Below are 24,995 nucleotides of genomic sequence, written 5' to 3' on the forward strand. Positions count from 1 at the left end.
TGGAAATGAATAACTTAATAGTTACGTTGAAGTGTTTCCACTTGATTTTAAGCTCCCTCCTCTGTGACAAAAATGGAAGTTAATCGAAGCGTAAATGTTTAAAAATGTATAAGTTTATATACGAAAATGATCTACCGGAAAACAGACTAGGACGGGCCCAGAACAATATCTACCAAATCTCACGTTCATCAGAGTCGTCATTCTCATCAGAGTCATCCTCATCGAGATTTCTTGGATTTGTATTTCTTATGATAGTGGCTCCATCAAATTGAGGCCCCAAAAACTGTAATATTGGTGGTGGATTTTGAGTTACGTTGTCATCACCATTCCCCTGCGGTTGAAGAGTGTTTCTGAAATTCTCAAAGAATTGGAAAAAATCACGGACTCCACCATCAGCAATGCCCCCTGCATCAACCCCAAATAAGTTGGCGGCCTGACCGGTTTCATCATCTAAATCCATATCATCATTTTCTTCTGTAAACCCACCTTCTTCTCCTTCCTCCATATCTTCATCATCTCCATCTGTTGGAGGCACTCTTCGTGGTCTTGGTTCTCTATTGAATGCAAATAAGAAGCCGTTAGAAAGTATCGTCACTCGAAATTCATCACCCATTACTCTACTGATATACCCGGGGATTTCATTATTAATCCATAATCTATTCAAGTGCTCATATCTTTTCAAGTTTAAGGTGGTTAAATCACCTCTTCTCATAGCATTTCTACCAACTTCACCGTGTGAATTTAAGTATGGAGCTGATATAAAAATGTTGGAGGGAGGCTGCGTCAAATGAAGACATACTTCACTCGAATTTGGCATTAAAAAGGCACCAAATGACTTGAAGCAGTTCTTGTTCAAATGCTTAGTTATTTCATGGCGATCTGCTCTTAAATGCACTTTGACACCGCATGTCAAACATATTTTGAAATCCAATCGATTACCGGCATTTTTTGTACGTTGGGACCGCTCTTCACGTAACTTGATTTCTTTGGACTGAGTAACGTAAGTATTCAAATATTTTGATAAATCTATCAATTTTATAATACCGCAGTACTCATATGGGATCTTCTCCAAATATGGGTGTGATAGTACAACGGAATGTTCAGACTTCAAGAGATCGACTAATGATTTCTTTTCGGTAATCATCTCCAATGCTTTATTAACAAACCCCGGAATGTCTTCGAATTCCAGTTCCTCCTCAACTTCAAGGCCATTGATAATCATTGTTTCATTTTCAGAATCCTTCATCAATTCATGTAGTACTTTGACAAAGACCAGGCACCTTCTAATTGTAGGCAGAAGACTTTTCAACAGGGAAGTGTAGGCTAAATCATAAATAACGGCCTGAGATTCTGAACCTTCCATTCGTACGCCAGATATGCTCTTCAGCGCGAAGAGGGTACGTTCATCTACCTCAAAAACATCTCCTATACTTGTTGCTTCAACATACAGTGTGGCCGCTCTTTCTGCATCAGGAAGACCCTTGAAAAAGTCACTTAGAAACTGTTTACAGAAAGCTGTCAAAGCCTCGGTAACGGTTTCCCGGAATGAAACTGGAGAAAATAAGACATTGCGAACGACATATTGGAAAAGTTGGTTTTGGTTCCATACGGTGCCAGATTTTTGCGGATATGGTTCGAATTCCATGCTTGGTTTGCCTATGACAAAAGTGAATAACATGATGCAAACTAAAATATTTTTCAATGTCTTATATTTCTGTTCTCTATTTCTGAAAAACGAAATGCTGTGTGGTTTTTCTAATCTAGAAGAAACCTCTAGCATTGAAATTGTATTTGCCCAGTGAACACTCAGAACCAAGGAAACATCCTTTTGCGTAAAATTGACTTGTTTTCTTACCACTTTATCAAAGCCTTGGCATTGGGATATCATTAATGAAAATATGGAATTTATCGTACGATAATCCTCTTCTGTGAAAGGTTTGAATAGCCTCGAAAGTATGTCCAAAGAGAGTTCTGATTTCAAAAAAGTATCTAAAGATAAGCCAGTATTTGCCTTTGAAGTCTGACAAAGAGGTAAAGTACAGTTTGAAAATGTTTGACACAAAGGACATATAAATGCGTTCGAAGAAAATCTTTTTTTTTGAACATATCTTTTGAAACAGTTATGATGAATGTGGTGATTACAGGATACAAATACTTTCCTAGATCCATAATTACCATTTTCTTTCAAAGCCTCCAAGGCATCATCATCGATGAAAGCTTGTTTTTCATCATCATTGTAGAAACCGTCCCATACGGGCATAAACTCCTTAGGGTTGAGAATATTACCAGGTCTAAATATCGGAGTTTGATCATGATAGGCAGGTATCACAAAAAAATCAGTAGAACTGGAATCTTGACAGAGCGCGCAGGTAAAGTCCTCTGATTCGTATACCTTTTCACCGACCATATCAACGTCATTATCTTGTTCATCAAATTCAGACTCGTGCTCCTTCATGAATTTAGTTTGTTGATTATTGAACTTAGCCAGGAGTCTTGCCTGGTGTTTCTTCGCCAGTCTTCTTTTACGTTCCTTTTCCGTCTCTTGCAGATTAACTCCTTGGCGTAGTTTTTTATCTTTATAATCGTTAACATATTGGCTACCAAAACTGGTAATTAATGATTCGAAAAGTTCATCTGGCTTTTTTATTATCATTTTCTCTAATAAATAATCGGCCTTACGGACAATACTTTCAGAAAATACTTCAGATTCAGCATTGGCAATGCTTAATAATAAATTGCATATGGGCTTTGACAAATAAGCTTCTGGTATGGAGTTTTTCCCGTTTATTAATTCATCATCCTTAAATATACCATGAATTAAATGTAGTAACTCATTCAAAAAAGTGCTGTCTTCCATATCCAAGCATACCTGAAGCAACTTATAGACCACTTTGGCAAATACCGTGTTTCTTGTGAAGGCACCTAAATTGACAGCATCTTTATCTAACTGTTTTATAGAGACTTGAGGTATGAGTACAACTTTCGGTATTTCCTCTTTGTTCTTAGCCAAATGTGTTTTGATAATGGTTGCGCTACTCTCAAATTCATTTTCTAAATTTAGCAATTTCAATGGATCAACTTTTGCATACAAACTTGCCTTTAACTTGAAGACACCATTGTCCGCTAAGCCTTTAGGTTCAACAAAAACAGAAACTTCTTCAAGAGCCTCATCAAATTCGGTAGTGTCTTCGGACAAATAATCGGGGACAGATCTTAATAACTTTGAGTAAGAAAAAGGCTTCATGTAAAGGTTATAAATGATTGAGTTTTTAATTTGATCCATTCTTCTCTCCTTTGATGAGGAAAAGTTCTTAAAATATTGTCTTTCAGTCAATATCTGATAAATGAAGGCAATGAATTGTTGAATTATGAATGAGATTTTATCCTCGTATACCGTGTGTTGATACTCACGTTCGCCTGTAAACCAATCTAGCAGTTCCCATCTATCAAGGATATTGTATATTATTCTCGGAATGTCATCACGCTCCCAGAGAAGAGCTAATTGGTTCAAATGTATATCCCTGGAATAGGATCCCAACTCTGGATTGTTCTTATAATACGATGCTTGATGTAACACAGACATTCCGTTCCTTACCCAAAATCCGACGTCGATCTGAGAACATAAAACTACTGATCTTAAAGAGAAATCTGATATTTTCAAAAAATCTGAACAACCTTCTAAAGCTTCATATGCATCCTCTAGGGAAACTTTCTCAATTAGAAATGAAAGCATTGTTTGCAGAGGGTTCATAAATGCAACTCTTTCATGACTTACACTAAATTTAATAATCTCATGTGAATCAGACGTCAATTTATAAGTCAAAGACCTATTACCTAAAAATGAACTGATAATTCTAATGGCGTTTAGATATAGTTTTGATTCAATAGAACCATTTGATTTTTCATCAACTTTTTCTGCTGTTTGGATGATACTGTAAATTGAAGTGGTGTATTCCAAGTACGAGATGAAATTTTGATCTTCATGAAGAACATGTTCCCCTTCCTTACGTTTGATCTTCCAAGCTCCATTAAAGAGCTTACAAAGAGTCAATAAAGATATCATTTCCCTTGGTCTTAATGGAATACTAGGATCATGTACCTTACTTAATAGAGTTTCTACTGTATACAAACCCTGTTTGAATGATATACTGTAACTCTTCGTGAGATTGCTTTTTTGAACTTTCTGCCAAATCAGGACACCGCCCTCAACCTTACAAAACTCTTTGAAGATATCTATGATTGACCAAACAATATCCAAAAAGCTTTGATTTTCAAAAATACTTCTGGCGTTTGTAGGGCACGTAAAGAGTTGTACGACACACTCTCTTATAGCTGTTAACTGGGGTTCTCTATCCATATATGCCACTGACCTTGTAATGTGATTGAATATTTCAACAACTTGTTGACAAAAAATGGGTTTGTATAGAGTTGAAGAGGCTAACGTGGGTATGATTACGTTTTGAATATCTTTTCTCAGCCTTTTCCAATATCTGTTATCAAAATATAAAATGTGCTGTAGTCTTGTATTAGAGTATACTCTTGATTTTGGCGTTTCTACGTCATTTATTAGTGTGGAAAGTGAATGAGTACTTGATTCAGGCAGAATTTTATGATGGCCTAGGGGAATTTGGTTGCCGTCGGCAAGAATGGATAAATCGATATATCTGTAAGGATCACTCTTGTCAAACTTGTTGCTGAAGTATTTCTCCACTACCGGTGTCATGTCGCGACATTCCGTAGCATTTAAATATTCTGAGCACAGAGTCTTGCCCATCATGTTTCTAAAAGTATTCTGGAAGGAGGAATTTGGTATATTTAAGCAGTGTGTAATCCATAGAATAATATACTTACAAGCTTCTTGATGAAGATATTCAGACCATGATGTTAAAGTGGCACTCAAACCGTTCGTTTGAACGGCGAAAAATCCGCCTAGAACAGACGATAGGTCTTGTGAACATTTCAGCATTGCTCGACCTTCCCCGTCGATCCTGGAAGTTAATAGATCAATATGTACATTGTCTGGAACACCTTGCCTCAGGGCAGTGGTGGCCTGAGAATAGTTATGATATTCGTCATTGTATATTATCACGGTATAATTCTCAGGATCAATTTTTGCGAGCGATGGAGATGCTTCAGGGCTATTGGAAGGACTTGTCTTTGCCGTTGTTGTTCCATCAAACATGTAGTCATTTTCATATTTTAAGTCGTTTAGAAACTGAGCCCTTTCATACATCTTGCCTTGTTGTGTCATTTCTCTCAATTTGATAGTGATATCTTTTTGTATTGTGGGCAGAGGTTCAATATTCTGGTTGAATACATCAATAAAATAGTCAAATACTTCAGAAAGAACCAATTCTACCAGTACGATATTTGTTGCATCATTCCACACATCTTCTTTTATACTATTTTCAGTAGTAGGGCTTCCCGAAGTATTGTTTTCCTGTTCTTCAGCTTTACAATGAAGCGGAGAATTCCAAGCTTCTTCATCACCACAATCACAAATTCCACTAGTAAATTCGGAACAAATATCGGTACAAACGTGATGATTTACGTGGTCTTTTGGATTGAAACAGTGGATGCAAAGCACACAAGTATCATCACAGCCACATTCATGGCATCTATAAAGTGGTTCTCCAATCTTGAACTTTCTCCCACAGTTCCTACCGGTATGTTTATGGACGTCACCTACTTTAGATTCATTTATCTTATAAAAGGGAAAGGTCCCCTGAGATGTTATCTTATCAACGTCCACAGCATCTTCCAGACTTTCAGGGAAAATAGCAAGTTCCGGATTAGTTAATTTTTGTTTCGGATGAGCATTAAATAGAGTAGGCAATTCTTTGCCGTCATTAGAGATGATGAAATATAAATACCTATAGATGAATTCCTTCAGGGCTCTGCTCATATCAGCCCTTTCAGTAGGGCCTCTTGTAAACTTAAAATAGGGAAGGTTATGGATAGATCTTAAAGTTCTCCTAATGTGACCTTGTAAAGATCCTAGGTTTTCATCGGTTAAAAGCATACTGGCTTTCCTCCTGTAATGTGTGTGATCTGTTATGGTGCGATCTTAGTAGAAAATAGAAAGCTGGAAGATACAGGGAACTTCAATTACCTTTGTCCGAAGATTCGACGAAAAGGGGGGGAGAAAGAAAATCCAACGAAATATTCCTATGAGGAGAGCAAAGAAAGCAATGCGCTACTAGTAAAATAGTTTTGCTTTTGCCAAATGCTCAATCTCACGCTATATGTATGCAAAATCAAAAAAAAAAAATTAAGTTGATGAGGATTACAGCAGTACTATCAAAGCAGAATGAAAAACGGTCTAGCAATAAAATGAATTTGGCTTTCTTTTTCAAAGTACACCCACGCTTTAACACTCGATCGTTAGTTTTGTTTGCCACTGTTTGCCACTAGATGATTACCTTTTTGACCACTTTTTGCAAATCGAATTCAATCGTAAAACAAAGAGAAAAAAGCCGTCGCATCTCATTTTTTGTGTTTACCCGGTGATGGGTTCTTGTAGCATTTATATGATATATCATGTATTTATTTTATTATGAATCGTAAAGACGGATCTAGCTATGCTTACAACTTCGTTTCTTCTAGTTTGGCAGCAACTTCTTCGGTCTTTGGAGCGCCCGGGTACTTAGAACCCTTGTTCTTTGGTTTCTTGAGCTTCTTGGTCTTTTGTGGTACGGCAACTGGATAACCCTTCTCGGAAGCTTCTTGGAATTCTTTGTTATTGGCAAACTCTTGTCTGATTGGTTCTAGAAGTTCGTTGATAGCGTCAGCAACACCAATCTTTAAATCAGGTGGGGACAATTTTTCTTCTTTGAAAGCTAACTTCATATCTTTCAAGGATTTGTAGGTAATTGGGCCACCGAACTTTTCTGGTCTATCAATAAAAAATTTAAAATGGTCTGTGCCAAACTTCAATTCTTGGATTGGCGCAATGACGTATTCCACAAACGATAATAACCCGTTGTCTTCAACGTTACCAGGGCTACAAAATGCACTGTTGATCTTCTTCTTGACTTGTTTTGGTTCTTCCAACAAGTCAATCTTTGAATTTGGATCAGAGGCGGACATTTTGCCACCTTGAGTCAAACCTGGAACCATGGGATTCATTAGGTGCGCTCTCTTTTTGTAACCCAGGCTTGGCAAGTTTTCTTCAGCCAAGACAAAGATTTTTCTTTGATCGACACCACCGAATTGACAATCAACGTCAAGGAAGTGTTCGTCCAACGCTTGCATCAAAGGATAGATCAACCCACTCAAAAGTGGATTAGCTACTTGTTTGACGACATCAGCACCTGCTCTCTTAGCATCGTTTTGTGATACAATATTGGACAATCTGAAGATATCCATCGTATATTCAGGCGTCAACTGGTAAGAAGAGCCCACAACAAACTTTAATTTTTCAATTGGAACATTGATGCTCCTCAAAATGGCTTTGATGGTCAATTCGTAGTACTTGGCCCTGTAGTTCACCACTTCCAATGGCGCCTTCATGTTATCTAAGAAGGCGTGCAGGTCGGCTAAAAGAACAGTGACTTCACAGCCCGCTTTCAAGAAGTGGGCCAGTTTGGTCATAGGAACGAAGTAACCACAATGAGGTCTCCCAGTGGGCGCCGTGCCCCAGTATAACTTCAAATGCCTTTTTTGTACTTCAAGCACATCTTTAATGATCTGTGGGTTCAAGACTTCTTGCAAGTTCTTGGTGATGAGATCGAACGCCTCTTTTGGGTCAACAGTGGTAGCAGAAGACATATTCCCGTTGATGTGAATACGTAGCAATTGATGATGGCCTCACTATAGCAATGACTAGCTTCTGTTCAAGAGAAAGCGATCGTCCTTTTGGTGAAAATTTTCTATTCTACAAAATTTCGATGTCGTTTATAGTGATATAGTATCAATGCTCTTTCCTCGCCTCCACGATAATAAAATTTATGAACAGAAATGAAAGGTTGGATTAGTTCGAAACGCTGTTGAGATACCGGAGAACTGTATTCGAGTGTGTACAAGGATGTCTAGAAGGAACCCACCAGGCGGTAGAAATGGAGGAGGTCCGACTAATGCCTCTCCCTTCATTAAAAGAGACAGAATGAGGAGAAATTTCTTAAGAATGAGAATGGGTCAAAACGGCAGCAACTCTAGTTCACCAGGGCTGTTAAATGGTAATGGCGACGAAGGGTCTCTCGTGAAGAAGGACGATCCTGAGTACGCTGATGAAAGAGAAAAAATGCTCCTGCAAATCGGCGTTGAGGCCGATGCTGGCAGAAGCAATGTCAAAGTAAAAGACGAGGGTCCAAATGAATACAATGAATTTCCTCTAAGAGCCATTCCAAAGGAGGATTTAGAAAACATGAGAACGCATCTTTTGAAATTCCAAAGTAAGAAAAAGATAAATCCTGTGACAGATTTCCATTTGCCCGTCAGATTGCATAGGAAAGATACAAGAAACTTGCAATTTCAGCTGACAAGAGCAGAAATTGTCCAAAGGCAAAGAGAGATTTCCGATTATAAGAAGAAAGCAGAGCAAGAAAGAGGTACACCCAATCCGGGCAATATGAATAAACCAAGTACGACCCCACTCAATAATTTCACTAAGGTTGGCTCTCAAACCCCTGCTACTGACTCTGTTAGCAAAGGGAGTCCGGCAGACGGTGCAAGCTCTTTTACTGGTGCAGCAGCCACTTCTTCTGTTGCCTCTGATACTCCTACCTCTGTATCTGCTGTTGAAAATAGCGTAGCCGCAAATGCCTCAAGCACTGTAGCTAGGGACTCGGATGGTAACACAGCTGCAGCGAACCCCGCCAATGACAAGCTTTTAGTGACGAAACTGGAAGACGCAGGTCCAGCCGAAGACCCAACCAAAGTAGGAATGGTCAAGTATGACGGAAAAGAAGTGGCTAATGAACCCGAATTTGAAGAAGGCACCATGGATCCGCTAGCAGATGTGGCTCCAGATGGAGGTGGTAGAGCTAAACGAGGCAATTTGAGAAGGAAAACACGTCAATTAAAGGTTCTGGATGAGAATGCCAAGAAATTGAGATTTGAAGAATTTTATCCATGGGTCATGGAGGATTTTGATGGGTATAACACATGGGTGGGCTCCTATGAAGCTGGCAATTCAGATTCTTATGTCTTGTTAAGTGTAGAGGATGATGGTAGTTTTACCATGATTCCTGCCGATAAGGTTTATAAGTTTACTGCAAGAAATAAATACGCTACCTTGACTATTGATGAAGCAGAAAAAAGGATGGATAAGAAAAGTGGTGAAGTGCCACGTTGGTTAATGAAGCATTTGGATAATATAGGTACAACTACAACCAGATATGATAGAACGAGAAGAAAGCTTAAAGCGGTTGCCGACCAACAGGCCATGGATGAAGATGATCGAGATGATAATTCTGAAGTGGAGTTAGACTATGATGAAGAATTTGCAGATGATGAAGAGGCACCAATTATAGATGGTAATGAACAAGAAAATAAAGAATCGGAACAGAGGATCAAGAAGGAAATGTTGCAAGCTAACGCAATGGGTCTCCGTGATGAAGAAGCTCCATTAGAAAACGAAGAAGATGAATTATTTGGCGAGAAGAAGATTGATGAAGACGGTGAAAGAATTAAAAAGGCTTTACAAAAGACTGAATTGGCAGCATTATACTCTTCAGATGAAGACGAAATCAACCCGTACCTGTCTGAATCTGATATAGAAAACAAAGAAAATGAATCACCAGTTAAAAAAGAAGAAGATTCTGACAGTCTTTCCAAATCTAAGAAGTCATCCCCTAAAAAACAACAAAAGAAACTTGCGAATGTTCTTGTACATAAAGAGTCAAATTTGAGAGTGAAGAGTATCAAGAACTGTGTTATTATCTTGAAGGGGGATAAGAAAGTACTTAAAAACTTTCCGGAGGGTGAGTGGAATCCACAGGCTGCAAAAAATACAGCTACCAGTAGTAACGGATCAAATGTGGTACCTTCGCTCATCAAGGGCGAAAGGGAGGCGAACTCTGTAGAAGTTGAAAGGGAAGAAACTCCAGTTCCTCTGATAACAGATCAAGATATTATTGATGCTATTGGTGATGGAAAAGTCAATGTAAAAGAATTTGGTAAGTCCATTAGAAGAAAATACCCTGGTGCAGAGAACAAGAAGCTAATGTTTGCCATAGTCAAAAAACTATGTAGAAAAGTGGACAACGAGCATATGGAATTAAAGAATGAGCAAGTTAATTTATAATGTCATATATTTTAAGTTATTTAGTTTTCGTTTTTTCTCTTCCCTTTACGACTCATTCTACTCCATCTGATTCTGATCAGTTCCACCATAACTACCCTTTTCATGTGCTGTCTTATGGCTTTTAGCTGGTGAATAATCAGGAGATTTTCAATCGAGTCTAGTATTTATTTCATGTATTATACAACTCTATATGCAATGCAATCTCTGCTTGAAAATATCTTAGGCTACCTCGACGATCTCATTTTCGTCTTCTTCGTCTTCTTCTTCGTCGTCAGCATTTTTTGATGGCATTTCTTCCACTGCGCCAGCACCAGGTTCACCTCTCATCAACATATTAACAATTCTGTAACATAGTTCACCAATATCTTCATCTTCGACATTTTTATGCAATTCTCTCACTAGGGGATAAACAGACTTTTCTCTTAGATACTCCCTACCGGCATGGGTCGTAGATAATAAAAGAATACTTTCTAGGTGACAGCATACAATGTCAGGAATTGGATCTCTTTGCTTGTCCTCCGGTAGTAGTTGAAGTTCATCAGGCAAGTTGAACATGTCTTCTTCATCGATTTCGGAATCTTTTGCACTGGCAATAGGTAGCAAAATGTATGGCAATAAATTTATTTTTTCATCGTTGAGTAGCCTCTCATGAGTTTCAGAATCAAATAAAGAATTCTTGATTGTAGAGGCAACACCTTCTCTTCTTATCTTTGTATCATATTTTTCAGTAAAAACCAGTAGCTTAGAAATGGGAACGACATGATCATATTCCTGCTCCTCGATAAAATACATCCTACCCAATCTGAATCTGGAAATGTCAGCGAAGAAATAGGCTAAATAGTTGAAATTGGCATATTTTGTCAGCTTTCTATCATAGCCCTTAACGAAACAATCCATTAAGCAGTCCATGGAATTTAAACTTTTGAAAACATTTCCATCCAAAGCAGCTAGTTTTAAACCATCATCAATTTCTTCACCACTTGAACTCCTTTTAATACTTAAAATGGCAAGTATATCATCATTCTTCGCTAAATTGCTTAATAAAATGCACATTATATCAGCGTTTGGATTACTCAAATCGACAATTTTCCAGACTAAGAATTTCAGGAATTTTTGATCATCGTTTAGTATAATATTTCTCACCAAATTATCTTCAGATAGATTGACCAAAATAGTAACACCCTGTTGAATAATAACACGAGTACCATGTTCTGGGTCCATGATCATTTTAATGATATCTTTAACAGGCCTGAAGTTATCATTTTTGAATATTTTTGAAGTTGGACCAGCGCTGAATCCAACCAAATTATCAATAGCAATTTGTCTTACGGCAGGTTGGGGGGAATGTAAGAATTCCACTAATTCATCTAGTTGTGACGCCATTACTCAATTACTGTTCTTTATATTAAATTGTCTTCTACAACTGTATTAAATTAAGAACGCCCTTCTCTAACAAGTGATTTTACTATATAACGGGTAGTATGCAATAAAATGATGAGATGAGCCATTCAACGTGAAAAAATGAAAAAAAGTTTTGAGAAGATCACAAGTCCTTCGAAGAATGAGAAAAAAAGTCCGAACATACTACGTCGTATTATGTGATATACGATTCATCGAAATGAATAATAGCGAATCATATCCTGTCTGGATTGATAGTTATTGCGGTATCAGATTGCAGTACAATCGACATTAACATAAAGCACCTGATATGTGAAAAACCTTGATAAAATTTGGTCATGCCGTGATCCCATATTTGAGACTCTCCTCACTTCTTTGATGTTTCATCTATTAAAATTAAAATGAATATATATTGACTAACTTGAGAACCTACTAGTTTTTGAATTCCTTGATATGTACTAATGTTACAATTGGTGCTACCTACGCATCTCGTTTAATTGCTATTACATTTGATGGGACTACTGGAAACAATATACTTAAGAAGTTTTTCACAACTTTCTCGAGGGTTTTCCTTTATACTGTAAATGTGATAGTTCATCTTCAATGTTTAGGATAACGCTTCTCAAGTGATTATTTGCATGCTGTTCTAGATGACTTTCTATCAAATTTCTTACTTCAACAACTTTTCCCGTCATTGGTAAGGTTTGGTTGGAAACTTGACCACTGTTTAAGAACAAATCAAATATAACAGTCCATATTTCCTTTTTCCAGTACCTTTTGAGCTGATTTTTCAATTTACAAGTTCCATCCTGGAGTTGGATTGTTTCTATGAATTTCCCAAAAAGCATCGAGTGTATGACACCAGCTAATCCATAATAATCTGCCTCATAACTCCATGGTTTACCTGCTCGCATTTCCCAGCAATCTTGTTGATCAGCCTGCCAATTTGCTCTGAATTTTGTTCCAGGCGGTAGCAAGGTCATATCAAATGATCTACCAAAATCTATCAAGTATATTCCCTTGTTCTCCCAGCCGTCCTTCCCATTCCGCGTATATTGAGCACCTAGGGGTTCGCCCCGTTTTTCTAACCTGACCATGCAATTATCTGGTTTCAGGTCTCCATGTATTATCCCTACTTCATGTATCTTCTCGAGGACTTTCATTAGTTCGACAGTGATGAACATACACAGATACTCATCCATTATTCCATTGCCGTCAATTGCCTTTTCTCGTTGTAAATTAATCAAATCCAGAACCGTACCTTGGCTGGCATAGTTTAACACAAGGTAGCTTTCATCAAGGAAAAGATGTAAAGCACTGGCATTGATAATTGACTTTAAAATTTTACTATTCCTCAGTCTAAACTCCACTTGGCTCATTATATAATATTCCCATACACTCGCCGGTTTTTCTACTTTTAATGCTCGCAACTGTCCCTGGCTTGACTCTGCTAAATAGACAGTAGCGTACCCTCCTTCACCTAGTTCTCCCCGGATACAGTATAAATCTCCTGTCTTTTTGAAATCAACAATTGGGTTCTTGTTTTCGTTACGAGATACCCTATGAATTCTTTTCAATAGTGAACTCATTTTCAGTTCTTGATTATAGCTGTAAAAAGTAGTATATTGAGATAGCGGAGGAGAAATCTCAGATAAAAACTTTGCTCTCAAAGTATTGCTAAGTGGATTTCTGATAATAGGCGGTGATTGGACTTTTTTTTCGGTCGAAGAAGGAATGTCGCTAGAATAATGCTTCTTGTTCACTTCGAGGTTATTTTCAGTTTGTAGAACATTTTTCCTTTGCAATTCAGGCTGCGTGAGAAACGGGGAGCTTTGGACAGTTGTATTTGTTAATTCAGCTTGTGTTTCTGTAACATCCCTTGATTTCCGACCTTCTGTGTTCATTTGCTCCACGGGTGTCTGAATTGAAGGTACCACGCCCGTCTCACTAGTTTCCTGTATGGGCGTCATGTATTCCCCCCTTTCTGAGCGTGCGTTATTAACCGGTATCCTTTCATAACTACGCTCAACCACATTTATTGAGGCCGGTTGTTGTGACGTTGTCTCTTCCTTGGAATGCTTTACTTCGGTTAAATCTTCAATATTTTTGGCTGTGAATTCTTGGGTAAAGTTCTCGAAAACGTTAAACCTACTTGTCGTGGTATCATCACCATCCAAAAGTGCACCTGGGGTCGAATAATGTTGGTTGAACATGGAAAATACCTCATTCATAGCGTCCTTTGAAAAAGCTGTTACGGTTGGCGAATGTGGACTATGGGCAGCTAGTGAAGGTTTAATCGGTGTCTCATGTGCACGATTGATATCAACTACGGGCTTCAAAGGTAAAATGGACGTTGTCGTCTGCACTTGAATCTGCTCATTGGCGTGCTGCTTGCTTTGGTTAGGATAACTCTCGTCCCTAAATATTTCAATTTGTGCGGACTTTGGTACCATGGGTGGTTGGGATGGCGGCAATTGCTGTCGCTTTTCTATTAGTATATTTAACTTTCGCTTCTTGCTACTGTTGTCACTGGTAGAATTATAGGCACAATTCGTAGTGCATTTATCACTTTTGAGTTGCATCTTATAAAATCCTTTTGATATTGCCAATATTTCCTCAATGTTGAATTCCTCATCGTCTTTTGGATATATTAGATCAAAGTTAAGAACTATTCTTTCAGGTTTTCTTCCATGGGTATTTATCTGTTTGTAGACTGGATCACTAAATTGCTTTAAATCAGGATATATAGGAGTTTTTTTGATTCCATTCTCTGAAGGCTCATTGGCTGAGTAATTACGGCCAGCAATTTCATGGTGACTAAGCTCTTCAGCTTCCACCTTAAGATCGTGGTATATGCTGGTAGCACGCCTGTGAATCTCTGTATTCAGTTCCGGTTCTATTCGATTTTCCCTGTCATCAGCAATCAGCGAAGAAGTTAGAAGTCTGCGAATGAAAAAAGGGGCTAGTCCATGGTTTATTCTTTCCTTCAATCTGTCCCTCGAAGCAGATATGCTTTGTTGATTTTCTAGAACATTCATTTCTCGGAGTCTGCCTTCATAATTGCTTAATGATCTTAATATTCTGTTATAGGGCCGACAACTGTTTTCAGTGCCTAGTTCTAATAAAATTTTTGCTTCTAGAAAAAATTGAGCATTTTCTAATAACTTGGAAAACTCTTCATAAAACAGTGAAAGCCTAATTCCGATTCCCTTCTTAAACATATATGTAAATGTGTTTTCACATTCGCGGGAGTCATTGCTAAGAAACAGATTTATATACCAAATCCAAACTTTTAAAAATCGGGGATCGTTTCTATAGGTTTCCAAATCTTGTATATAAACCAAACATCTTTCCATTGTATTTCGGAGAACTTCCTGACCTGACGTAGAATTGACTTCGACATAACTGGTACTGATCCATATCATATATTCCAAAAATAAATCCAAGGGATCATCCATATCCTCTAAATCATTCAGAAGCCGTTCCTCATAGGCTATTTTTGTTTGATTCAACTGACTATCTTGCTCTTTTTGAGATGAGGTAGCAACTTTTGACTGTGAAAGCGTGTCTTTATCTGATTCATATCCTCGTAAAGTTGAACTCAAATCTAAATCCATTGCCTTGACTTATTGCGCGGTAACATTCAAAACAGGAATAATGATAACTAACGTTTTCACCACATTTACACCTTGCGTTCAGCGTGTATAATATGTGCGATTTTACGATGATTTTCTTTTTATTTACTTCTTAGCGCGTAACGAAAACAAAATTATATAATAGAAGCTTTAGGATATACCACATATGCAAAATCATAGTAGCATGCTGCATTGAATAATGGGGAAAGAGACTTCTTCTCTGAGCGCTTTATTCACGTAAAAAATTTGTCGCTTGCGGTCAACAATAACTCACTCTATCTGTTGATAGCTAGGAGTATTAATAAAAAGCAGATCATATACTATATGAAAGAGGTACGCAAAACACACGCTGATTGGACATATTTAGTATATCTGTTGAAACAATAATCAACTATCCATCAATTACCAGTACAGCTGATTAATATGTTCATTCATGTAACCAGAAGATTATCATACACGGTGTTAAGAAGCTGACGCAAATTATCAGACCAGTAAAGTAAAATTCAGGACAGTCATCAAATTTTGTAGAAAATGGAGTGCAAGGATTGACAATGCAATAGGATCAATGAATAACGACGTATAAAATGAAGGAAGATATAAGAATAAGATTATGTAAAATTGTCGATTACCTTTCGTGGATCTCCAAATCCATGAAGAGAAGGTTCAGTATCTTCTATATACATAATAATACTAAATTTGTCGAAAATGTGTTGAAAATTAGTAGTATTAATTAAGAATAAAAAGCAGAACTCTTTCTTATACTATATAAGAGAGGAATATAAAACACACGCCGATTGGACATGTTAAATATGTTCAATATAATAATAAACTAGAAAATTTACTATAAGTTCAATGTAACGACTCATATCATTATATCTAAATTCCAAGTTGGTGTTAAATTAATGGATCTTGATTTCAGTTAAGCCCACTCTCCGAACAGCTCGTCTAGCATTCCTTCATCCTACTAAAGATACGACACCTGTGTAAAATATACGAAGTACACTTTAGAATACAATCTGTTAGAACAAGTAGGTTCATCATTATTCACATGAGTAAACATCATTACTATCTGAGGTATTCAGATTGTATTCTAAGGTGGTATTTCGTATATGCTACACAGATGTCGTATCTTTAGTAGGATGAAGGAATGCTAGACGAGCTGTTCGAAGAGTGGGCTTAACTGAAAACAAAGATCCATTAATTGAACATCCAACTTGGAATTTATATATAAATGATATGAATCGTTACATTGAACTTATAGTAAATTCCCTAGTTTATTTTTATGTTGAACATACTTAATATGTCCAATCGGCGTGTGTTTTATATACCTCTCTTATATAAGTATAAGAAAGATTTCTGCTTTTATTCTTAATTAATACTACTAATTATCAACACAATCTGAATACTTCAGATGGTAATGATGACCAGTTATGTGAATAATGATGAACCTACTTGTTCCAACATGTTCCAACATCGTTCTTACGTGTAATATAGTGCCTCTGTTTTAGATGTGCTCCATTACGTTCATTATGATATACTTCTGCCGCGCTGATATTATTTAACCTAAGAGATGTCGCTAACAATTAACCAGCCTTGTTGGCGCAATCGGTAGCGCGTATGACTCTTAATCATAAGGTTAGGGGTTCGAGCCCCCTACAGGGCTGTTTTTTTGCATCACTACCTCCTCCAGTGATCCATTTAGCTTAATCACTTCGTCGGGGTAATGCTGTGTAAAAAGAGTATACCAGGAACACAGGAGGGACCAACGATTTTACACAATGATAGAATGAAGTATATCTTTGTTCTACATGTCAAAAGTATCATTTTTTTTCAATTATTAGTTCTTGTTCCAACAACATCCATTGTGATAAGGTATTATAGACTTTTTGTTATTGATTGTACATAAAATACTTATTTAATGTTTATATTTTATGAGTATGCTATTTTGTTTCTTTTTGCTTGCTCTTAATATTATCTAGCAATCATGAATACTGTTCTGGGAAAGGATATCATTTTCTCATAGTAAAGCTAATAAAGCTGTGAGGAATAAGGAAAAAAGTTTGCCCTCTCTTGGCAAGCCCTGAGCCAGCTTGGCACCGTTGGCGACTTGAACGGAGTAAGTAGAGCCGCCTTCGGAGGTAGAACTTTCGATCTTAGATGTGTGCTCGCTGGAGATTTGAGTAGTTGAAGTAGCCACGTCTTTACCTGATGTTGCAACACCATCCTTATCTTGTGCAGGACCGTCTGATGCTGTGGATGACTGTTGAGTGGTTGGAGCAACAGTGAACCTACTGGAAGATGGAGCAATGGCAGATGTTTTAGGAGTAGAAGAAGTTGTGGATTTATCTGTAGAGGAAGAAGCAACCTCCTTTTCGGTTGAAGTTGTCGATTGCTTGCTAGATGAGCTAATGGAACCAGATGCAGCAGTTGATGAGAAAGCAGATGTTTTAGATGATGAGGCAGCGAGGGATGAAGATGTAGCAGGGGAAGAGGATGATGAGGATTTAACAGAAGATGATGAGGATTTAACAGAAGATGATGAGGATTTAACAGAAGATGATGAGGATTTAACAGAGGATGATGAGGATTTAACAGAGGATGAGGTTTCAACAGAGGATGAGGGTGTAGAGGATGAGGAAGGTGAAGACGTAGCAGAGGAAGATGAGGAGGTCGCAATCGATGAAGATGTTATTGAAGAGGACGTAGAGCTGCTGGAAATACTATCGCCGTTAGCCAAAACTGCAAAATCTTCTTGTGCTTGGTCGTATCTACCATAAATAGAACCGTCTTCAGCGTTGATAGATTCCCAAGAACCGGATTTGTCACCATAAGTGTATTTTTTACCGGTAGAGTAATCAGTTACAATGACCTTTTCGATATACATGCTGAATGGAGCGTCATCATAATTAGTCTCACCTCCGGCCCATTCAATGGTACCGGGAGCGTTGTCTGGGTCACCACCGGCCCAGATACCCATCATGAGGTACATTGGGGACTGTGGGTAACCCTCACTTGATGTGTTCGATAGCACTCTGACAGATTCCCCGTCGAGATACCAAGTTGTCTTGTCCATGGCCCAATCTAAGGTATAGTTATGATATTTATCCGTAGGAGTGTCGACACCGTGGAATTGACCCCTGTCGTAAGTTGTGGTATCACCTTTCGAAAAGAAGTTGGATTGGAATTGGGTATTGTCACCGCCGACCCATTCAATGTCAATTTCATCTAAATCGTCACTCTGCAAGTAGAATGATGAAACGATACCGGTACCACTAGACGCTTTCAAGATGACTTCCAACTTACCATACATTATGTAGAAGTTAGATTTCAAACTTGGGTTATCGTACCTTTTTGTTAACGTCATCGACAATCCATCTTTACCGTAGTTTATCTCACCTGCATGCTTCAAATCGGTGAACCACTTGGATGAGGACGAAAAATCTTCACTAAAGCTAGTTGCCAGAGCTGTATCGGGTGTACAACCTGTAGTCGTCAGTGGGTTGCACGAAGCGGCGCTAGAAACCGTGGCCGAACTGTCTGTGCTAGTAGAAGTAGTACTGTCGGCAGCAGTAAATGTAGATAACAAGGAAGAGGCACCGAGTACCGATATTAGATCGAACAGTTTCATTATTACTATTTTGTCGTATTAGGTCAGTACAACTCGGTAGACTCTATTGGCTTTTTTTGTTGGTGGATAGAGAAAGAGAAAAAGAATAGGTCGATGGAATAGAAATAATGTTTCACTTTTTGTACTTTTGCATGTTTCTGACCAGCAAGTATTTATATAAAGATAAATTGCTTGCATTAGAGACCATTAAATAATGTACAGTCTAATTATATTTCATTCCCAATTGGGAAACACTCATTCTTGATCGAGCGAAGAGTACTACGATTGTAGTTACGACAATGTCATTTTCGCATCTTCTTACCACGAAAAAGCAAGCGCTCAGAAATCCCAGTACGTGATGGTTCAGATCTATTTTTATTTTACCGGAAACGCCATTGAAAAAATCGCCAAACAATTGGGTTGGCTGGGAAAACGCGTCATCAGCTCAGCCTAACTAAGCCATTCTAATTCTACGCGGTTTGCAACTTCACCCAGCCACTTTTCTATTTTCCGAGAAGCAATTTTTAAGAGTAAAAAAATGAAACGGACAGGAATTGAACCTGCAACCCTTCGATTGCAATCGTATTCCGTGGAATTTCCAAGATTTAATTGGAGTCGAAAGCTCTACCATTGAGCCACCGCTTCATCTTGAAATAAACGGGAGATAATTTTTAATATTACATCCAGAGCTTTTAAGATATACTGGCACTACCAAAAGAAAGCAAGGTGTTATGCGTGAAACAGTTGAAAAAATGGGTTCATCTCCATCCATACAAGTAAAGCCATAGTGACATTGTCGAACATGGCTGAAACAAAATCAAACGCTAGCACAACAGATCAATGTGGCTATTGTTGTTGCTAGAACATTATCATAAACGGTGTTTGGAGCACAACGTAAACCACGGAACTGGTACAAATTTCAACTATTATCGAAATTAACCTCAAGAAGATCTTATACGTAATGTTAATTCTGCCGCAACGAGTGGGTTTGTCATTTTTTGAATTATTACATAGTCACATTCTGAGACATTCGGATGGCCAATGACATGTACCCAGTATTCGTCTCAGTATGAAGGACGTTACACGGATGTTTGGACTGGTGGAACAATTCAAGTTAGAGATCAATCAATTGATCTTTAACCTTGAACCTATAAATGGAAAATTTGAGTCCCTACATTGAACCTATTATGAATTCCCGAGATTATATAATATTGAAGACATTTGAGATCTCCCATCGACGCGTGTTTTACATACCTCTCTCGTGCAGTGTAAGGAATATCTGCATTAATACTCAATTACTGCTACAAACAAATTGCTATTGCTAAATATTAACAAGAACAGGGCGGTAACAGCAACTATCCCGTAGTACCACTGAGCTTATGTAGTGCTTTCGCGCGCCTTTTGCCAGGCCTTTCTTCGTGCGTAAAAGAAGCGGCCGCGATAACTTAAGAAAACCACTTTAAAGTTGTATTTACGCCGAGAAAGTGTTATATTCCCCTGATAGATCTTCGTCTACGTTTATTTTTTTACTGTGGTGCGAGTGTGAGTGACATACAAGGATTATGTCAAGGATGCACGCTCGTATACATTTCTCAAGAGTATTTCCTCGGTACAGATGCTCTAGAAGACCAGCTTGATCGTTACAAGTGAGCATGAATCGATTTGCAGGACCCAGTTCAACGTTGATCGCTTCCTTTTCTGGAAAATATTCTTGCTCTTTGCTAGTTCTTTCAAGTACCTGATCATTTGCAATTTTTTCTAGCCTTTGGAATTGTCACCCGATCCTCGGAAAAAGAAACGAGCAGATTCATCTAGTGCCGTTTCTCGAAGCTCGAAAAAAAATTGCATTTCGTTTTTAACTTTAATGCCAAGGAGTTGGACAAGGTGCACCTACACCTGTATTGATCAATCCGTTGGGATTCTCACCTTTTTTGTACTAGTTTGCCCATTGTTGTATTATAAACAACAGCTTGGAGGAATATTTATCAAAACAGAATATTTATCATTATTTTTTCTGTAAAATTTTTCTAAAAATTTCATCTGACATATAATAATATCATATAGTCTGAGTTATTGGCGCATAGAAAGTGAAATATAGTGCTGAAGTGAAAAAAAAATGCCGAAGAATCCATTAAAGAAAGAATATTGGGCAGACGTGGTTGACGGATTCAAGCCAGCTCCTTCGCCAGGCTTCGAAAATGAAAAAGATTGTAGTGCCTTCGGCACAGAACAAAAGTCTCAAACTGATTCTACATTCCCACTGAGTACCAAAGGATCACCTGGTATGAAACAAACGACAAATGATATTACCTCTTCAGAACGTTCACGTGATAATGACGACGTGGAACAAGTAGATATCAACAACACTAATTTGAATAAAGACCTATCCGTGAGACATCTGTTGACCCTAGCCGTTGGTGGTGCCATAGGTACCGGTTTATATGTGAATACAGGTACCGCTTTATCCACAGGTGGTCCCGCCAGTTTAGTTATTGATTGGGTTATTATCGGTACTTGTCTTTTCACTGTGATTAACTCTCTTGGTGAACTTTCTGCTGCGTTTCCCGTTGTTGGTGGGTTTAACGTTTATGGTATGCGTTTTGTTGAACCTTCTTTTGCATTTGCAGTGAACTTAAACTACCTAGCTCAATGGTTGGTTCTTTTACCATTGGAATTGGTGGCTGCGTCTATTACTATTAAATACTGGAATGATAAAATTAACTCAGATGCTTGGGTTGCTATTTTTTACGCCACCATTGCCTTGGCCAATATGCTAGATGTTAAATCATTTGGTGAGACTGAATTTGTACTATCCATGATCAAAATCCTTTCTATCATTGGGTTCAGTATATTAGGTATTGTTTTATCCTGTGGTGGTGGACCTCATGGCGGCTATATTGGTGGTAAATATTGGCGTAACCCAGGTGCCTTTGTAGGGCACAACTCCGGGACTAAGTTCAAGGGTTTATGTTCAGTTTTTGTGACTGCTGCATTCTCCTATTCTGGTATTGAAATGACTGCCGTCTCTGCTGCCGAAAGTAAAAATCCTAGAGAGACTATTCCCAAGGCAGCAAAGAGAACCTTTTGGTTAATCACTGCCTCATACGTCACTATTTTGACTTTGATTGGCTGCTTAGTTCCATCAAATGATCCTAGATTACTAAATGGTTCCAGTTCGGTGGATGCTGCTTCATCTCCTTTGGTCATTGCTATTGAAAATGGCAGGATTAAAGGTTTGCCATCACTGATGAACGCTATCATTTTAATCGCGGTTGTTTCCGTAGCTAATAGCGCTGTTTATGCATGTTCTAGGTGTATGGTGGCCATGGCTCATATTGGTAACTTACCAAAATTCTTGAACCGTGTCGACAAAAGAGGTAGACCAATGAACGCTATCTTATTAACCTTGTTTTTCGGGTTGCTTTCATTTGTGGCTGCAAGTAATAAAGAAGCTGAGGTCTTTACATGGTTGAGTGCTTTATCTGGGCTGTCCACAATCTTCTGTTGGATGGCCATCAATCTCTCCCACATTAGATTTCGTAAAGCTATGAAAGTTCAAGAAAGATCTTTAGACGAATTGCCATTCATTTCTCAAACCGGCGTTTTGGGTTCCTGGTATGGTTTCGTCGTTCTATTCCTAGTCTTGATAGCATCCTTTTGGACCTCTTTATTTCCAATTGGCAGTTCAGGTGCTAGCGCAGAATCATTCTTTGAAGGCTACTTATCTTTTCCTATTCTGATTGTGTGCTACTTTGGTCATAAAATATATACCAGAAATTGGACATTGATGGTAAAGATAGAGGACATCGATCTCGACACTGGCAGAAAACAAGTAGATTTGACTCTTCGCAGAGAGGAAATGAAGATTGAACGAGAAAACTTGGCAAAAAAATCTTTTATAACAAGATTTTTGCATTTTTGGTGTTGAACAGAAAATGATAGGCGCACGACGGCGGAATTTGTATATATCGTTGAGATTTTGTTATCAAAGTTTTTCCCTTTCCCATGGTCGCGGAATTCTATGTATATTACCGCATCCAGATAAGCTATCTTGGCCGCGGATATTTAATTTTTAATGTATATTTTAAGTGAGACTTTTAAAGTTTTTCTTTACCAAAACATAGACGCAGATATGGGCACATTTAGTTGCCCATTGGTAGCATCCCGTAGATGCTTTTTCTCACAAGAATCATGATGCCACATATAGCCAACATCTATCGTTTTACGTTCAAGAAAGAGGTCATATCTTGTTGAGAGCGTGTGATTTGAGCGAAGGACTACACTACGGTAGCGCTAACTCTCAGGGATTTCCTCACTTAAAAAAAAACCGAAACTATCAATGAATCGAAAATGTCATTAAAACAGTATATAAATTGAAACTATGTCATAAAGCTATAAAAAAGAAAATTTATTTGAAATGTAAAATTTAAAATAAACTCACTTAAGCCTTGGCAACGTGTTCAACCAAGTCGACAACTCTGGTAGAGTAACCGTATTCGTTATCGTACCATGAGACCAACTTGACGAACTTTGGAGACAATTGGATACCAGCGGCAGCATCGAAGATGGAAGAGTTAGAGTCACCCAAGAAGTCAGAGGAGACAACAGCGTCTTCAGTGTAACCCAAGACACCCTTCAACTTACCATCAGCGGCAGCCTTGACAACCTTCTTGATTTCATCGTAGGTGGTTTCCTTGTTCAACTTGACAGTCAAGTCGACAACGGAGACATCGACGGTTGGGACTCTGAAAGCCATACCGGTCAACTTACCTTGCAATTCAGGCAAGACCTTACCGACAGCCTTGGCAGCACCAGTAGAGGATGGGATGATGTTACCGGAAGCGGTTCTACCACCTCTCCAGTCCTTGTGGGATGGACCATCGACAGTCTTTTGAGTGGCGGTCATGGAGTGGACAGTGGTCATCAAACCTTCTTCAATACCGAAAGCATCGTTGATAACCTTGGCCAATGGAGCCAAACAGTTGGTGGTACAAGAAGCGTTGGAAACAATCTTCAAGTCAGAAGTGTATTTGTCTTCGTTAACACCCATGACGAACATTGGGGCGGTGGAAGATGGAGCAGTGATGACAACCTTCTTGGCACCAGCATCAATGTGCTTTTGAGCAGTGTCCAATTCCTTGAAAACACCAGTGGAGTCAATGGCGATGTCAATCTTTAGAGAGCCCCATGGCAAGTTAGCTGGGTCTCTTTCTTGGAAAGTAGCAATCTTGTTACCATCGACAATGATGTGCTTGTCATCGTGGGAAACTTCACCAGCGTATCTACCGTGGGTGGAGTCGTACTTGAACATGTAAGCAGCGTAGTCGTTGGTGATGAAAGGATCGTTCAAAGCAACAACTTCGACGTTCTTTCTTTGCAAAGCAATTCTCATGACCAATCTACCGATTCTACCGAAACCGTTAATAGCAACTCTAACCATTGTGTTTATTTGTGTGTGTTTATTCGAAACTAAGTTCTTGGGGACTTGGAAATAAAAAGACTAATTTAAAATATAAATAGAAGTATAGATTAAGAACTATAGATTTACAAGATTATAATCAACACTTGCTGTCTTTATATATTTAATAACCAAGTAGGGGGACAACTTGGGGGAACCAGGTCCCAACCTTTTTTTTCAGTTTTTTCCAACCCAAAGAGTTAGAAGGTAATAGAAGGTGTAAGAAAAGAATACAGATACATGCGTAGGTCAATCAATGCCTTGTGTCAGCTTTTGCTCCAGTCAATTTGCATCACTCCATTGAGGTTATGTCCGTTTTTTGCCTTTTTGTGCCCCTGTTATGTGTGGTTGTGGACCTATGATCTGATGGTTGGTGAAGAGAACCACCTTTTGGTGCTGGGATTCTCTTTTTTTCTGGAAGCCCGCGTAAAAAATGGGATCCAATATATTTAGTGGATGCCGGCATCAGAACCACTCACCCAGACACCTAATTATGGGATTTACCATAGTGTCACCCGCCCTATCATCTAGATGGCGCGGGTAGCCGCTAAAAGGGCCGATGAATTGATTTAATAAGGTTAGGAAAATCACTATTTCGAGTATTTACGTATTTTTTTAAGGAGGTAGCGACGATAACGATATATACGTGGG

The 24,995-nt window shown here is 38.4% G+C and overlaps 8 protein-coding genes and 2 non-coding genes across 10 annotated transcripts; 3 read left to right on the forward strand and 7 right to left on the reverse strand.

Annotated features, from left to right (window-relative positions):
- Positions 1-169: 169 nt before the first annotated feature.
- UBR1 (E3 ubiquitin-protein ligase UBR1) lies at positions 170-6,022 on the reverse strand (the record flags this gene model as incomplete). Its single annotated transcript, XM_056228207.1, has 1 exon — positions 170-6,022. One exon carries the CDS (start codon positions 6,020-6,022, stop codon positions 170-172), a length of 5,853 nt encoding a protein of 1,950 aa, XP_056087951.1.
- A 563-nt stretch (positions 6,023-6,585) lies between these two features.
- Positions 6,586-7,770, reverse strand: TYS1 (tyrosine--tRNA ligase TYS1; the record flags this gene model as incomplete). Its single annotated transcript, XM_056228208.1, has 1 exon — positions 6,586-7,770. One exon carries the CDS (start codon positions 7,768-7,770, stop codon positions 6,586-6,588), a length of 1,185 nt encoding a protein of 394 aa, XP_056087952.1.
- Positions 7,771-8,026: 256 nt separating this feature from the next.
- TFG1 (transcription factor IIF subunit TFG1) lies at positions 8,027-10,246 on the forward strand (the record flags this gene model as incomplete). Its single annotated transcript, XM_056228209.1, has 1 exon — positions 8,027-10,246. The coding sequence occupies one exon, from the start codon at positions 8,027-8,029 to the stop codon at positions 10,244-10,246; it is 2,220 nt and encodes a 739-aa protein (XP_056087953.1).
- Positions 10,247-10,465: 219 nt separating this feature from the next.
- On the reverse strand, positions 10,466-11,629 carry HGH1 (Hgh1p; the record flags this gene model as incomplete). The annotated part of the gene is made up of 1 exon (XM_056228210.1): positions 10,466-11,629. The coding sequence occupies one exon, from the start codon at positions 11,627-11,629 to the stop codon at positions 10,466-10,468; it is 1,164 nt and encodes a 387-aa protein (XP_056087954.1).
- A 563-nt stretch (positions 11,630-12,192) lies between these two features.
- On the reverse strand, positions 12,193-15,261 carry BUB1 (protein kinase BUB1; the record flags this gene model as incomplete). Its single annotated transcript, XM_056228211.1, has 1 exon — positions 12,193-15,261. The coding sequence occupies one exon, from the start codon at positions 15,259-15,261 to the stop codon at positions 12,193-12,195; it is 3,069 nt and encodes a 1,022-aa protein (XP_056087955.1).
- A 1,608-nt stretch (positions 15,262-16,869) lies between these two features.
- Skdi_7.trna34K lies at positions 16,870-16,942 on the forward strand. The gene has a single exon. It is a non-coding gene; the product is annotated as a tRNA-Lys (tRNA).
- Positions 16,943-17,296: 354 nt separating this feature from the next.
- Positions 17,297-18,907, reverse strand: CRH1 (transglycosylase; the record flags this gene model as incomplete). The annotated part of the gene is made up of 1 exon (XM_056228212.1): positions 17,297-18,907. The coding sequence occupies one exon, from the start codon at positions 18,905-18,907 to the stop codon at positions 17,297-17,299; it is 1,611 nt and encodes a 536-aa protein (XP_056087956.1).
- A 518-nt stretch (positions 18,908-19,425) lies between these two features.
- On the reverse strand, positions 19,426-19,531 carry Skdi_7.trna35W. The gene is made up of 2 exons: positions 19,496-19,531; positions 19,426-19,461 (listed from the first exon to the last, which is right to left on the reverse strand). It is a non-coding gene; the product is annotated as a tRNA-Trp (tRNA).
- A 1,471-nt stretch (positions 19,532-21,002) lies between these two features.
- HIP1 (histidine permease) lies at positions 21,003-22,814 on the forward strand (the record flags this gene model as incomplete). The annotated part of the gene is made up of 1 exon (XM_056228213.1): positions 21,003-22,814. One exon carries the CDS (start codon positions 21,003-21,005, stop codon positions 22,812-22,814), a length of 1,812 nt encoding a protein of 603 aa, XP_056087957.1.
- Positions 22,815-23,327: 513 nt separating this feature from the next.
- Positions 23,328-24,326, reverse strand: TDH3 (glyceraldehyde-3-phosphate dehydrogenase (phosphorylating) TDH3; the record flags this gene model as incomplete). The annotated part of the gene is made up of 1 exon (XM_056228214.1): positions 23,328-24,326. One exon carries the CDS (start codon positions 24,324-24,326, stop codon positions 23,328-23,330), a length of 999 nt encoding a protein of 332 aa, XP_056087958.1.
- Between the last annotated feature and the right edge of the window lie 669 nt (positions 24,327-24,995).

Source organism: Saccharomyces kudriavzevii (assembly GCF_947243775.1).
Source record: "Saccharomyces kudriavzevii IFO 1802 strain IFO1802 genome assembly, chromosome: 7".
Classification (NCBI taxonomy): domain Eukaryota; kingdom Fungi; phylum Ascomycota; class Saccharomycetes; order Saccharomycetales; family Saccharomycetaceae; genus Saccharomyces; species Saccharomyces kudriavzevii.